Source organism: Neophocaena asiaeorientalis, unplaced genomic scaffold, assembly GCF_003031525.2.
Source record: "Neophocaena asiaeorientalis asiaeorientalis breed wild unplaced genomic scaffold, Neophocaena_asiaeorientalis_V1.1 scaffold685, whole genome shotgun sequence".
Classification (NCBI taxonomy): Eukaryota; Metazoa; Chordata; class Mammalia; order Artiodactyla; family Phocoenidae; genus Neophocaena; species Neophocaena asiaeorientalis.
Window position 1 is genome coordinate 104,716 of NW_020174574.1, and position 16,315 is coordinate 121,030.

The 16,315-nt window shown below is 42.9% G+C and overlaps 1 protein-coding gene across 1 annotated transcript in view; it reads left to right on the forward strand.

Moving 5' to 3' along the window:
• The window catches only part of HUWE1 (HECT, UBA and WWE domain containing E3 ubiquitin protein ligase 1), a gene marked incomplete at its 5' end in the record, with an annotated part of 110,201 nt that extends 104,635 nt beyond the window's left edge, over positions 1 to 5,566 (forward strand). Inside the window, 8 exons of the mRNA XM_024758006.1 lie at positions 277 to 394; positions 1,034 to 1,174; positions 2,156 to 2,443; positions 2,567 to 2,672; positions 3,301 to 3,418; positions 3,717 to 3,898; positions 4,184 to 4,374; positions 4,924 to 5,566. Coding sequence (XP_024613774.1) covers positions 277 to 394; positions 1,034 to 1,174; positions 2,156 to 2,443; positions 2,567 to 2,672; positions 3,301 to 3,418; positions 3,717 to 3,898; positions 4,184 to 4,374; positions 4,924 to 5,026 — 1,247 coding nt within the window. The remainder of the gene's footprint in view (positions 1 to 276; positions 395 to 1,033; positions 1,175 to 2,155; positions 2,444 to 2,566; positions 2,673 to 3,300; positions 3,419 to 3,716; positions 3,899 to 4,183; positions 4,375 to 4,923) is intronic.
• Between the last annotated feature and the right edge of the window lie 10,749 nt (positions 5,567 to 16,315).

Below are 16,315 nucleotides of genomic sequence, written 5' to 3' on the forward strand. Positions count from 1 at the left end.
TATACATATTGTGCTTTGCTTTTTTGCAGAGAGAGAGAGAGAGAGAGAGAGAGTGAGTGTGTGTGTGTGTGTGTGTGTGTGTGTGTGTGTGTGTGTGTGTGTGTGTGTGTGGGAAAGTGAGGCTAGTGAGGTAGGGACTGGGTCTGGAAGTCCTTGTGTGCCACACTACGTTTTTTTCCCCTGAAACAAGGAAGAGAGAGTTGCTGGCTGGTTGGCTTTCATTCATTCTTCTGAGACCCATGATGTGCTGATTCCTGCTGTCCTTTCTCCCCCCAGAGACTCATCGCACTGTGTTAAACCAGATCCTACGGCAGTCCACCACCCACCTCGCTGATGGGCCTTTTGCTGTCCTGGTAGACTACATTCGTGTCCTCGACTTTGATGTCAAGCGCAAGTATGTGCCCTGGTGTTGGGGGGATGGGAACTCTCTAAATGGTATCTCCTCTCCCAGAGAGGAGCCAAAATTTCTCCTGGGATGATGTTTTCAGGGAAAGAAGTTTCCCTTGGTGGCAGCCCTTAGAATGGTGCTGGGGGGTCGGGGGGCGGGGAGAGACTCATCTGTGCCACGGACAATCATTGTACCTAAATACTCCTTGGCCTTCTCCAACCCAGTCTGCATTCTTCATCAGAGAAATGCAAGCCTTTGTTTAATCACATGATTTCTAAAGTCCCGGTCCTTCCTTTGGGGTAATACAGGAGGTGTAGGTAGCCACAGCAGGGCTCGTGGGGGGGTGAGCCTCCACAACACTCCTGTCATTTTTTACTCTTCTCTTCCTTCCTGTGCACCTACACATGCACCTGTGCACCTGCTTATTGCAGAAATTCCATGCCATAATGTCTGTGGGCCCCTATTTGATGGAGATGGGAAAAATTTAGAGTTGGTAGTGAATGACCTGCCTCTCCCAAACACTGGAGGGATCAAAGTGTCTGGAGGATGAGGGGAACATCACTGCGGATCTTCATCCTAATCAGGCAAACAAAAGTTTACTCTGCCACCCCTAATCTTACTTTCTTTCCTTTCCTACCTCCCAAGATATTTCCGCCAAGAGCTGGAGCGTTTGGACGAGGGGCTCCGGAAAGAAGACATGGCTGTGCACGTCCGCCGTGACCATGTGTTTGAAGACTCCTATCGTGAGCTGCACCGGAAATCCCCTGAAGAAATGAAGAATCGATTGTAAGAGCCCAGAGCAGAGAATAAATAGGATGGGAGGGTTGGGACCCTCCCTACGTGGTAGTGAAGGCTTACTTGGGGCCCAAATGTGCAGGGGAACTTAGGGAGGTGCTGCCCTCCCCAGTAGGAATTCCTAAGAGGAATCCAGCTTAGATTATCTCACTGAACTGTCACCCGTCTTCTCCACCCAGTCTCATGAGACTGGCCTTCTGCTGGCCATCTGGCCCTTGGGCTGAGCTATCCAACAATTCCTATACAGACCGGAGAGTCTTTCGCATTTACAAAGGTACACCTGATGGCTTCGCAAAGAGAGCTTCCTCCATTGTTGCACTAGGAACAGGAACCTTGCTGAGCAAATGGTACCCTGGGTTTAGGGAGACCATAGTTGCAAGAGTGGCTCCCCACCAAATTGGTAATCCCTTACTAGTGATTCTGGCGCCACCTAGAGGAGATTGGCAGTTTGCAGTACCACGTGTCATGGGAGCCATTGAGATGATAGATCTATTGATGTAGTTTGATCCTCCTGAACTCAGGAACTTGATTCCTCCCTTCCCTTATGGCATGGACTCACTATCCATGTAGTCACACAGGAAGTCAGAGAGGCTTCCAAGACAGACTGAACCCTACTCCTCCACCACCAAATCCTTATAGACGTCGGACTCTGAGCTCAGCTCTCTTTGATGCCACTTGATGATTCCTCCCTGCTTTCTTATTAGGCCTTTATACCTTTCCTATTATTGTTTTCTGGAATATGGGTGAGGCTTTACTGATACTTCGGGACATCTCTTCCATCAGTGATGCCCTTTTTTTGTCCCAGATCCCCACCACTCCTCTGGGCTCTCCTGGCACTCTGCATTTACCGCTGTCCTCTGACCCTGCACTCCCCAGCTACTCCTTCACAATCGCTCACTCAGGTCATGCTGTGCAAAAGAATGGATTTGTCCTGGGCTTTCTGCACATCCCTGTTTCTGCTCTCTTATACAGGTATATAGTGTTTGAAGGAGAAGAAGGGCAAGATGCTGGAGGGCTCCTGCGGGAGTGGTATATGATCATCTCTCGGGAGATGTTTAACCCTATGTATGCCTTGTTCCGTACCTCACCTGGTGATCGGGTCACATACACCATCAATCCATCTTCCCACTGCAACCCCAACCACCTTAGCTACTTCAAGTTTGTCGGACGCATCGTGGCCAAAGCTGTATATGACAACCGCCTCCTGGAGTGCTACTTTACTCGGTCCTTCTACAAACACATCTTGGGCAAGTCTGTCAGGTGAGGATGTGGCACAAACCTGGGACTGTCTTCAGTCCTGGAAATCTGGTCCCTTTTCTTGTGTCCCATCACTAGGCTGCCTGTCCTCCACCCCAACCCATGGCCCTAATTTTGTTTATCTAGATATACAGACATGGAGAGCGAAGATTACCACTTCTACCAGGGCCTGGTTTATCTGCTGGAAAATGATGTCTCCACACTAGGCTACGACCTCACCTTCAGCACTGAGGTAGGTCAGGAGATCCTGACCATAGCACATCCCAGCTAGTCTAGGAAACCCATTATGGGGTTGTCCTTGAACTGGCATTGGATAGCCTCTAATGCTTCTAAGGAAGCATCTTGATGTCTTAAGTCACATTCCCCGTTCCCCATCTGGCAGAGAACAGTGGGTATTTGCATGAGATGGCACAAACAGAAAAACCAGAATTTGTAAAACAATCCAGGCTGTTTCCTAGTTTCCTCTATATTTTGAAAAAATGCTCTAGTACATTATTCTTCATTCCCAAAGTCAGTTCACTCTAGAAAAATTGTACAAATAGACATAAATGAAAAACAAATTTCAAGGTTACTCTTCGCCCAAATTGCTTTCCATAAAGATTCTGTTGTGTTACATTATGTATGTTATCCATGCCCTTTTCCCTTTTACTATTGATAGTTTCCGTATGTTTTAGGACCAAACCCTTGGCCTTTCCCTATTAGGGATTTATGAGCTCATGAGAAAAGTCACTGTTTTTTATGACCTTGCTTCATCTCCTTGCCCAGGATTCAGCAAAGAGTTTAGGGTGTGTTTCCAGGTATCTATGTAAGTTCCATCCTAGACCAAGCCTGATTCATATTATTGGTTTTGGGTATTCTAGGTCCAAGAGTTTGGAGTGTGTGAAGTTCGTGACCTCAAACCCAATGGGGCCAACATCTTGGTAACAGAGGAGAATAAGAAGGAGTATGTACACCTGGTGTGCCAGATGAGAATGACAGGTAGGGGAAATGTCCGTTAGACCCCCTAGTTGCTCAGTATGGGGCAAGGTCAGGCCTCACTCATTTCACAGACATTGTTTCTTCTCTTCCCCTATGCCAGCCACAAATGCCTTGCATAAAAGGAGTCCAAAAACCTGACCAAAAAATATTTCCCTTCATCCACCCTCATGTGGGGGCCTAGAAACAGAGTGGTAGGTGAGGTAGGCAGATCAGTCAGCATCCTGCCAGATTGGGGATCTCTGACCTCTAACAGTTGTATGAGTTCAGATGCCACGTGGCTTGTTGGTTCTCTCCCCAGGAGCCATCCGCAAACAGCTGGCAGCTTTCTTAGAAGGTTTCTATGAGATCATTCCAAAGCGCCTCATTTCCATCTTCACTGAGCAGGAGTTAGAGCTGCTCATATCAGGACTGCCCACAATCGACATTGACGATTTGAAATCCAACACTGAATACCACAAGTACCAGTCCAACTCTATTCAGGTGAGCTGCTGCTGGCATCCCTTCCTGTATCCTTAAGCAGTGTTAGTTTATATGACACCAAATAAACCAGTACTCTTAGGGGAAGGGAGTTTTGAGTGACAGCTTACCTGTACCTAACTCTTCACTCTTCTGGAGTTTCAGTTTTCAGGTGATCTCCTTGCTCATCTTGTGAATGGAGGAACTGAAACCTGTCTCACAGAAGGGACTTGCCTAATATTCCAAATCCCATCCCCCTTTCTTCGAAGAACTCTACCTAACACTGGCTTCTTATGTTCATTCCTATAGATCCAGTGGTTCTGGAGAGCATTGCGTTCTTTCGATCAAGCTGACCGTGCCAAGTTCCTCCAGTTTGTCACGGGTACTTCCAAGGTGCCCCTGCAAGGTTTTGCTGCCCTTGAAGGCATGAATGGCATTCAGAAGTTTCAGATCCATCGAGATGACAGGTCCACAGACCGCCTGCCTTCAGCTCACACGTGGTAAGAGGAAGGGTTTGTTCTCCTTTTCAGCATTTAGATTGAATTTGCATATTTGCTACTTCTAGGCCCCTACCCGTGGTCAGGAGCGCAAATCTGGCCCCGGGTACCCTGGACCTGGGGTAACTCACAATTTGGTGGGTTTTGTGGAGAAGATGATATTTGAGATGAGAAGCTGGCCCAGACTCACAGTGGGGCTGGGGTGACATTGCAGGTGAACACTGCCATGTGAGAACAAGGTGTATTCCAGGGCTCAACGTAGCCAGAGCAAGGAGTTGCAGGGAGCAGAATGCTAAAGAACTCGGCAGGGGTGACCAGTGACCCTGAATGCCTCCTTGGAGCTTTCATGTAGGGCCGTGGTGTTTTAAGGAGGAGTGACAGGGTCAGATTATGTTTTAGGTGCCTGGTGGCCAGTATTGGGGCCAGATTAGAGGAGGGCAGACAAGGCTAGGACAGGATTGGGAGTCTACAAGCAGAAGTCAAGTGGGCACCATGGGAACACGGATTTGGTTATCATCTTTTGTCATGAATTGATCTTTCTTCTTTCCCTAGTTTTAATCAGCTGGACCTGCCTGCCTATGAGAGCTTTGAGAAGCTCCGCCACATGCTACTATTGGCCATCCAGGAGTGCTCTGAAGGCTTTGGGCTGGCCTAATAAGGCCCCGCCCACCACTGTGGGGTTTTTCTACCATTGTTGGACCTGGGAAGGGGGGGGAATGAAATAATGAAAACAAAAAAGAACCAGAAAGAAAATGTCAAATACCAATAAGTGAAAATCCACCAACTCACCATGTGTGTGTCCCAGCTGCCCCATCTTCCCCAGCGCATACCCGTTCCCCCTTTCCTGCTCATTCTCTCTCCCCGCTCCCTTTTCCTCACCTCCTCTCCCCGTTCCATGCCGTCCAGGATCCCTCACCCATGTATTGAAAAGGCAATAGCCTTTACAGGGACCCGTTTGTCCCAACTGTTTGAACAGTGTGCTCCTCAGATTCTGTGTTCAGAAGGATTTGCTGCATTGAGACTTGAAACCTTTGGATAGGGGAAAAAATTATATATATATATATTTTTTTGTTCTGTTTGCATTTCTTAATTTGTGCTTGGAATGTGTTGATGTGCACAGCTAATGATTCAATGCGAGACAAGATTGGCGTCTGTGTTGTGGAGGTTTCAAATAAAGAGCACTCTTCATAACTCACTTTTCACAATGGAGTTTTTTTCAAGTTTAAAAAGAAATAAACACCTCTTGAGCACATGTTAGATGGCTGGAGAAGAAATCCAGTGGACTCTCCAGAAAGCCATCTCTGTCACCACATGGGTGCATCCTCCTCCTTCAGAATCATCAGGAACTGGGGGGATCTTTTTCAGAATGGGATCTGCACTTGGGGGTGGTGATGGTGTTAGAGATTGCAGCCAAGGACAAAGCATCGCCTTGCTCTAGGGGAACAAACCAGCAGGTTGTAAGAGAATTCACTCAACCCAACCGAAGTTTCTATTTCCTGAGCCTTTATAACAGTTTCAAGCCTGGAGCTCAGTTTAAAATTTTGATTTCATTTATTGATGTTTTAGTTTATTTCTAACATTTTCATAAGCAAATAATTTGACTAGTTCCCCAGAACAGTCTTTCCATCCTTTTTGGTTTTGTTTTGTCATCTGCTTGTTTGCCAGTCTGTTCACAGATCGCCCAACAGTCTTTTGTGGTTTTTTTTTACTCCATCCAACACTTAAAGTTGATCTAAGGACTTTGATGGTTCCAGCCTTCAAAGAAAAAAGTAATAAAAGTTCAGTTAGAAAAATAACCTCAAGTGGTACTTGCTTTGTGTGGTTTTTCTCATTCTCCAAGGCTCTACTTCTCTTTTCCCCTTGACCATGTCCCAAAGTGTGAATCTAGGAAAGCAGTGGTGTGTCTGTCCTTAACCTGATCCCTTTGTCCTGATGCAAATGGCAGCTAATCTTTTTTTTTTTCTTCTAATGTTCACACTTGTTTGTTCCTGGCCCTCCTGACCACTGAGAAGACAGATGAATCAACCCTGTCCGTCCTATTGAGCTTCTAGTCAAGGGGTGGAGACAGATCAGTTCTGAAGGGGATCTGGGTGCCCAGCACAAGTACCTGGTCTAGCCTGGGAGATCAGGAAAGGCTTTCTATTGTCAGTGGCATTTGGGTTGAATCATAAGTCTGTGTGAGAGTGAAGATTAAGAAGAACAGGGTAATCTAGCTCAATGCAGCAAGAGTCCAGTTGATAGGGCAAGGCTTGAGCAAAGGATAGTGGCCTGAGATGAGGCTGGGAGTCCACCAGGGCTTTAAAATAAAAGGAACAAATAAGCAGAAATATAGTAGAATTGATCAGTACACTTAAGAACTGGTTCTTTGAGAAATCAAAGTAGAATAAAGCTCTGACCATTTAAATTTGAAAGGGGTGCAAGGGTTGGGAGTCGGGTGTGGAAGTTCGGAGTACAGATGGAGTAATCCTGAAGGAAATAAATGAATCTAACTCAATGGCGTACCACAAAAACCTAATGTGACTAGGTATGATTTGCCTATGGGATATTCATCACCTCAATGTCAAAAGAGAAAAACCTTTTGACAGTAGATGCAAGGCATTTGCCAACAGTAACTATTCCTGGTAACTTGTAAAGATACTACCTTGATAAGGTAGCATCAGACCAACAGTCAACATCACACTGCAAGCATAAAGTGGTCAATTAACACTGTTCTGCAAGTTCTAGCCATTTCCATAAAGCAGGAAACAAGGTATAGCTGTTGAAGAGAAACTATTTTGCTAAACCAAGAGAATCAAAAGTTATTAGAGCTTAAGTGAGTCCAGCAAGAGGTCTGGTTATAATGAACAAAACATTCGTGTAAACATTTATTGTCCAACAAGTATAATCTGATAAATTAATATAAAGAAATCCTATACAATAGTAAAAATATCCATTGCATATGTCAACATACACAATCTCAAAGATAAGCAAAAATGTGTGAGACCTGCCTGTTTAAAAATTGCAAAACAATACTACATACATGTGTACCAAGAACATGAAAAACCACATGTATGAAGAGTATGGAAGCCCATGCATGAGTATGACAGTACTGCATGATGTTCAGGATGAGCTATGGGGGACAAAAGGGGATGCAGTTGGGAAGAGGTACATTACCCAGAGGGCTTAAATTAAATGTTTTATTTCTTAAGCTGGGTGGTGCTGGGTACATAAGTATTTCTTGTAATACTATAATACTTTATAACTTTTCTACACCTGAGGTATTTCAAAGTAAGCTTTTTGAGATGGACAATTTAATAGTTCCAAATGAATTTGAGGCAGGTATCAGGGAAGTCAATAACAGGCCTAATTCTACGTGAAGGCTAATTAATAGCGGCTTTCATGATATGATTAAACATGTCTCTTTTTGCCCCCTAATAATTCCCTCCACTGATGTGTGTGTTACAATTACTACTGGTTATCTCCTTATTAAAATAGTCCCCTTTTTTTATAATTAGGGTGACCATATAACTTATCATCCAAAGTTGGGCAAATTTTAAAATAAAAAGGGTGTTATTAATTATGCTGTGGGACTTCCCTGGTGGTCCAGTGGTTAGTACTCCATGCTTCCATTGCTGGGGGGGCGCGGGTTCAATCCCTGGTCAGGGAACTAAGATTCCTACATGCCACATGGCACGGCCACCAAAAAAAAAAAAATTATGCTGGGCCACAAGTGCAAACAAACCCAGATAAACTGGGATGTATGGCTCTATACTTATGAAACATAATATGTCTTGCCTGGAGAAACAATTATTACCCAACATAAACATTTTTACTGAGTGCTTACCATGTACTGACAACACAGAAGTCACTGCTTTCCAAAAACTCACTGAAGGGAAGGGGTTAGGTGTTGGGAAAGTTCAGGGAGCAATGGATACACAAAGACTCGATAGGCAGGGGTAGCAGGATTAAACATTTTCTGAAATACAAGCAATGACCAGTTAGAAAACAACAGGAAATAGATTCCCTTCACAACAGTAACATAAAATACCTAGGAATAATCTTAAGAAGCAGTGTTTGGGATCCATGTGAAGAAGGATGCTGCAAAACAAGTGTGAGAAGCATAAAAAGAGGCAAATAAATGAACAGGCTTACTGTCTTCATTTGCAAGTATAGCTGGCCTTGAGACTTTGGAAAACAGACATGCTAAGCAAGGTGGAAGCTGAAATGAGCAGACCTGACAGAGAATGGCTTCAAGCCATGACTATTCAGTGTGCTATGGTCTACTGTAAAGAGAAAATGAAGCACCAAGAGCCAGTTGGGGAAGGAATAGCTTTGTCAATGTTAAGTTTGGGAAACTTGCCTAAGTATTGGAAGGGGGAGAAATAGAAAGTTTGCTCTGCAATTCACACTAAATAAATTCCAAATGGAAGATTCAAGTGTGAAAAACGTGAACTTAATTTTGGGGGCAAATAACAAGTGATCTGGGATATGGAAAATCTAACACTAAAAACTACAAAAGACATTATAATGGAAAGACTGATATATTTGACTACTAAAACATTGGCAACACCACGAGAAGACTTAAAAAGCAACGGCAATCTAGGAAAAAATACATCTCTAACAGGCAATGGGTTAATACTTACTGTATATATATATTTTTATTTACAAATCACTCAGAGACAAACTCCCCAACAGAAAAACATCCAAGGACATGAAAAGGCAATTCAGAAAAGAAGAAACACAAATGACAGATGGCCAACAAACACATGAAAAGATGCTCAACATCACTATTATAGAAATGCAAATCAAAACTACAATGAGGTATCACCTAACACCGGTCAGAATGGCCATCATTAAAAAATCTACAGGAACTTCCCTTGGTGGCTCACTGGTTAAGAATCTGCCAGCCAATGCAGGAGACACGGGTTCGATCCCTGCTCTGGGAAGATCCCACATGCCGTGGAGCAATGAAGCCTGTGAGCCACAACTACTGAGCCTGCGCTCTAGAGCCCGCGAGCCACAACTACTGAGCCTGTGTGCCACAACTACTGAAGCCCACGTGCCTAGAGCCCGAACTCCACAAGAGAAGCCACCACAATGAGAAGCCTGCACACCACAACAAAGAGTAGCCCCCACTCACCGCAATAAGAGAAAGCCTGCACGCAGCAACGAAGACCCAACGCAGCCAAAAGTAAATAAATAAATAAATTTATTAATATAAATAATAAAAATTCTACAAACAGAGACTTCCCTGGTGGTCCAGTGGTAAAGAATCTACCTTGCAATGCAGGGGATGCGGGTTCAATCCCTGTTCAGGGAACTAAGATCCCACATGCCTCGTGGCTACTAAGCCCACCCACCACAACTACTGAGCTCGTGAGCCTCAACTAGAGAGCCTGCGTGCCACAAACTACAGAGCCCACGCGCTCTGGAGCCCGCACACCACAACTAGAGAAGAGAAAACCTGTATGCCGCAACTAGAGAGAAGCCCACGCACTGCAACAAAAGATCCCACATGCCTCAACGAAGATCCTGTGTGCCGCAACTAAGACCTGATGCAGCCAAAAATAAATAAACAAAAATATTTTGTTTAAATCTACAAACAGTAAATGCTGGAGAGGGTGTGGAGAAAAGGGAACCTTCTTGCACTGTTGGTGGGAATGTAAATTGATACAGCTACCATAGAGAACAGTATGGAGGTTCCTTAAAAAACTAAAAATAGAACTACCATATAACCCAGCAATCCCACTACTGGGCATGTACCCAGAGAAAACTATAATTCAAAAGGATACATGCACCCCAGTGTTCATTTCAGCACTATTTACAATAGCCAGGACAAGGAAGAAACCTAAATGTCCATCAACAGATGAATGGATAAAGAAGATGTAGTACATGTATACAATGGAATATTACTCAGCCATAAAAAAGAACGAAATAACACCATTTGCAGCAACATGGATGGACCTAGAGGGTATTGTGCTAAGTGAAATAAATCAGAGAGAAAGGCAAATATCGTGTGATTTCACTTATATGTAGAATCTCAAAAACAAAACAGACAAGCAAAACAAAACAGAAACAGGGACTTCTCTGGTGGTCCAGCGGTTAAGACACCATGCTTCCACTGCAGGGGGCACAGGTTCGATCCCTGGTCGGGGAACTAAGATCCTGCATGCCTCACAGCGTGGTCAAAAAATAGGAAAACAAAAAACAGAAACAGACTTACAGATAACAGAGAGCAAACTGGTGGTTGCCAGAGGGAAGGGGGGTGGGAGTGGGGGTTGGGCGAAATAGGTGAAGGGGATTAAGAGATACAAACTTCAACCTAGAAAAATAAGTCACAGGAAACTAACATACAGCATAGGGAATATAGTCAGTAATACTGTAATAACTTTGTATAGTGACAGATGGTAACTAGACTGAACATGATGGTCATTTTGTAATGTATTTTAGTTCCTGACCAGGGATTGAACCTGGGCCCTCAGCAGTGAGAGCTCAGGGTCCTAACCACTGGACCACCAGGGAATTCCCTATCTATATTATTATTACTGTGGTGATGGTGGCGGCACTGGCGGAGGCAGTAGCAGCATTTTTGCTGTCTTTTTCATGGTGAGCATGTATTTCCACAATTAAAAATAAACAGCCTCGTCAAGAATATACAACGGAGAAAAGACAGCCTCTTCAATAAGTGGTGCTGGGGTCTTCCCTGGTGGCGCAGTGGTTGAGAGTCCTCCTGCCAATGCAGACTAACCTAGGGGCAGGACAGGAATAAAGATGCAGACGTTGAGAATTGACTTGAGGATACGGGGAGAGGGAAGGGTAAGGTGGGACGAAGTGAGAGAGTGGCATGGACTTATATACACTACCAAATGTAAAATAGATAGCTAGTGGGAAGCAACCACATAGCACAGGGAGATCAGCTCGGTGCTTTCTGACCACCTAGAGGGGTGGGATAGGGAAGGTGGGAGGGAGACGCAAGAGGGAAGAGATATGAGAATATATGCATATGTACAGCTGATTCACTTTGTTATAAAGCAGAAACGAACACACCATTGTAAAGCAATTATACTCCAATAAGGATGTTAAAAATATATAAATAAATAAATAAGCAGCTTTGGGACTTCCCTGGTGGTCCAGTGGTAAAGAATCCGCCTTGCAATGCAAGGGATGCGGGTTCGATCCCTGGTCGGGGAACTAAGATCCCACATGCCACGGGGCAACTAAGCCCACAGGCCACAACTACTGAGCACACACCTCAACTAGAGGCTGCGTGCCGCAAACTACAGAGCCCACGCACCCTGGAGCCTGCACACCACAACTAGAGAGAGACAACCTGCATGTCACTAGAGAGAAGCCTGCACTCCACAATGAAGAGCCCTGTGCCCCAATGAAAGACCCCGCATGCCTCAAAGAAAATCCCACATGCTGCAACTAAGACCCGATGCAGCCAAAAATAAATAAATTAAAGTAAATAATAAATAAAACTTAAAAAAAAAAAACAGCCTAGGGAATTCCCTGGCGGTCCAGTGGTTAAGACTTGGTGCTCTCACTGCAGGGGCCCAGGTTCGATCCCTGGTCAGGGAACTAAGATCCCGCAGCCTAACCTACAAGGACCTACTGTATAACACAAGGAACTCTGCTCAATATTCTGTAATAACCTAAATGGGAAAAATTTGAAAAAAATATATATGCATGAATATGTATAACTGAATCACTTTGCTGTACACCTGAAACTAACACAACACTATTAATCAACTATACTCCAATACAGTATAAAATTAAAATTAAACAACATACCACCTAGTGGGAGAGCAGCCTGAGGGCCTGGCCCCGTGGCCTGGGCCAGAACCAGGAAAGGGGGCATCAGGAAGGGAAGGAGGGAAGGAGGGAAGGAAGGAAAGAAGGGAGGGAGGGAGGGAGGAGGAGAGGAAGGAAGGAAGGATTAAAGCATCCCATCCATATGATATTACTTATATGTGGAATCTAAAATATGACACAAATGAACTTATCTATGAAACAGAAACAGGCTTACAGACATAGAGAACAGACTTGTGGTTGCCAAGGTGGGGGGGATGGATTGGGAGTTTGGGATTAGCAGATGCAAACTATTATATATAGAATGGATAAACAAGGTCCTACTGTACAGCCTAGAGAACTATATTCAATATTCCGTGATAAACCATGATGGAAAAGAATATTAAAAAAAGAAAATATATATATAAAACTGAATCACTTTGCTGTACAGCAGAAATTAACACATTGTAAATCAACTATATTTCAATTAAAAAAAAAGAATGAGGGAGTTCCCTGATGGTCCAGTGGTTAGGACTCAGCACTTTCACTGCCGTGGCCCCAAGTTTAATCCCTGGTCAGGGAACTAAGATCCTGTAAGCCATGCGGTGTGGCCAGAAATAATAATAATAATAATGATAATAATAGTTACCCCATAACCCCAAAGGGCTACACCCACCTGTCAAGGGATGCTGGAAGTGGTAGCAAAGACGAGGCTGATGGTGATAAAGATGATGATGACAACAGCTAACACTTCGTGGTATGTTTTTACTGCCAGGCCCTGTTCTAAGTGCTTTACAAATGTATCTCATTTAACCCTCATAGTCACACCAGGAGAAAGGAAATTAGTAGTAGTTTTTATGTAGGTGCCCTTTATCAGATTAAAGCAGCCCCCAAATTCCTAAATTTCTAAGAGATTGTTTATTGCTTCTTTTTTATTTTATTTTATCAGAAATGGATGTTGGATTTTGTCAAATGCTTTACTGGCATCAATCAAGACGATCATATGGTTTTTCTTTATTAGTTCATTAATATGGTGAATTACATTGGTTGGTTTTCAAGTGCTAAGCTAACCTTGTATTCCTGGGATTAAAACCCACTTCGTCATTATGTATTATCTTTTTCATATATTGTGTTGGATTTGATTTGCTCGAATTTTCTTAAAAACTCATGTATCTGTGGGGGTTTTTTCAGCTTTATTGAGGTATAATTGACAAATAAAATTGTAATGTATTTAAAGTGTACAATATGATGATTTTATATCTATATACATTGTGAAAGGATCCCCACAACTGTCTACTCCTCTCTTTTTTTCTGAAGTAACATTGGTTTATAACATTATGTAATTTTCACGTGTACAACATTACAATTTGACTTCTGTATACCCTAGAGCATGCTCACCACCAAAAGTCTAGGTTCTATCCATCACCATACAATTGACCCCCATTACCCATTTCTCCCTCTCCCCACACCTGTTCCCCTCTGGTAACCACCAATCTGTTCTCTGTATCTATGAGTTTGTTCTTGTTTTGTTTGTTCATTTATTTTGTTTTTTTTAAATATTCCACATATGAGTGAAATCATACAGTATATGTCTTTCTCTTTCTGACTTATTTCACTTAGCATAATCCATGTTGTCACAAATGGCAAGATTTCATTCTTTTTTAAGGCTGAGTAGTATTCCATTGTAAATATATATACCACATCTTTTTTTATCCATTCATTTGTGTATCTATGTTTATGAGGGATATTGATCTGTAGTTTTCTTTGATTTTTTTTTTATTTTTAGAACAATTTTAGATTCATAGCAAAATTGAGAGGAAGGTACAGAGATTTCCCATATACCCCCTGCCCCCACACATGCATAGCCTCCCCCATTAACAACATCCTGCACCAGAGGGGTACATTTGTTACCATTGATGAACCTACATTAGCACATCATAATCACTCAAAGTCCATAGCTTACATTAGAGTTCACTCTTCATGCTGTGTACACTCTGTGGGTTTGGACAAATATGTAATGACATGTATCCATTATAGTATCATACAAAGTATTTTCACTTCTCTAAAAATCCTCTGTGCTCTGCCTCTTTATCCCTCACTCCTTCCCCCTAGCCCCTGGCAACCACTGATCTTTTTATTGTCTCCATAGTTTTGCCTTTTCCAGAATGTCATATAGTTGGAATCATACCTTTTCAGATCAGCTTCTTTAACTTAGTAATACACATTTAAAGTTCCTCCATATCTTTTCATGGCTTGATAGCTCATTTCTATTTAGCACTGAACAGTATTTCGTTATCTGGATGTACCACAGTTTATAAATCTATTCACCCACTGAAGGACATCTTGGTTGCTTCCAAGTTTTGGTAATTTCCACGTGCAGTTTTTTGTATGGACATAAGTTTTCAATCCCTTTGGGTAAATACCAAGGAGTGTGATTGCCAGATGATGTGGTAAGAGTATCTTTAGCTTTGTAAGAAACTACCAAACTGTCTTCCAAAGTTGTTGTACCATTTTCCATTCCCACCAGCAATGAATGAGAGTTCCTGTTGCTCCGCATCTTAGCCAGCATTTGGTGTTGGGATAACAGTCCTTTACCAGATATCTCTTTTTCAAATATTTTCTCCCAGTTTGCAACTGGTTTTTTCATTCTCCTGACAGTGTCTTTCACAGAGCAGAAATTTTTAATTTTAATGAAGTCCAGCTTGTCAATTCTTTCTTACATGGGTCATGCATTTGTTGTTTTATCTAAAAAGTCATTGCCAAACCCAAAGTCGTCTAGATTTTTCTCCTATGGTATCTTCTAGGAGTTCTATAGTTTTGCATTTTACATTTGGGTCTGAGTTAATTTTTGTGAACGGTGTAAGTTCTGTGTCTAGATTACTTTTTTGGCATGTGAATGTCCAGTTGTTTCAGCACAATTTATTTTATTGTGATAAGAACTCTTTAACAGGGCTTCCCTGGTGGCGCAGTGGTTGAGAGTCTGCCTGCCGATGCAGGGGACACGGGTTCGTGCCCCGGTCCGGGAAGATCCCACATGCCACGAAGCAGCTGGGCCCGTGAGCCATGGCCGCTGAGCCTGCACGTCCGGAGCCTGTGCTCCACAACGGGAGAGGCCACAACAGTGAGAGGCCCGCGTTCCGCACATGAGATCTACCCCATTAACAAATTTTTAAGTGTAAAAATTATTATTGCTGACTATATAGGTACAATGTTGCACAGTAGCACTCTAAAGATTATTCATCTTGTTTGACTGAAACTTTACGCCCATTGATTAGTAACTCTCCATTGCCCCCTCACCCCAGCCCTTGACAACCACCATTCCATTCCTTGATTCTATGAATTTGACTACTTAAGATAACTCATATGAGTAGATTCATGCAGTATTTGTCTTACTGTGACTGGCTTATTTCATTTAGCATAATGTCCTCAGAGTTCATCCATGTTGTTGCATATTGCAGTTTTCTTCTTTTTAAAGGCTCAATAGTATTCCATTGTATGTAAAATATTTATATTTATTTAGGCTGCACCAGGTCTTAGTTGCAGCACGCCAGGATCTTCACTGCGGCATGTGGGATCTTGGCTGAGGCATGCGAACTCTTAGTTGTGGCATGCATGCAGGATCTAGTTCCCTGACCAGGGATCAATCCCAGGCCCCCTGCATTAGGAGCTTGGAGTCTTACCCACTGGACCACAAGGGAAGTCCCTCCATTGTATGTATATACCATGTTTTCTTTATCCATTCACCTGTCAGTGGACATTTAGGCTTTTCACACATCTTGGCTTTTATGAATAGTGCTACAATGAACATAGGAGTGCTTATATCTCTTTGAGATACTGATTTCAATTCTTTCAGATAAATAACCAGAAGTGGGATTCTTGGATCCTATGATAGTTCTATTTTTAATTTTTGTGAACCTGCCATACCATTTTTCCATAGTAGTTGCACCATTTTGCATTTCCACCAACAGTGTGCAAGGGTTCTAATTCCTCCCTATTCTCACCAACACTTGTTGTCTTTTGTCATTGTTGTTGCTGTTGTTTTTGATAATCACCATCCTGACAGGTGTCAACAGCCTGTTGAAAAGACTATCTTTGCATTGTAAAGCAATTATACCCCAATAAAGATGTTTAAAAAAAAAAATAAAAAAAAAAAAATAAAAAAAAAAAAAAAGAA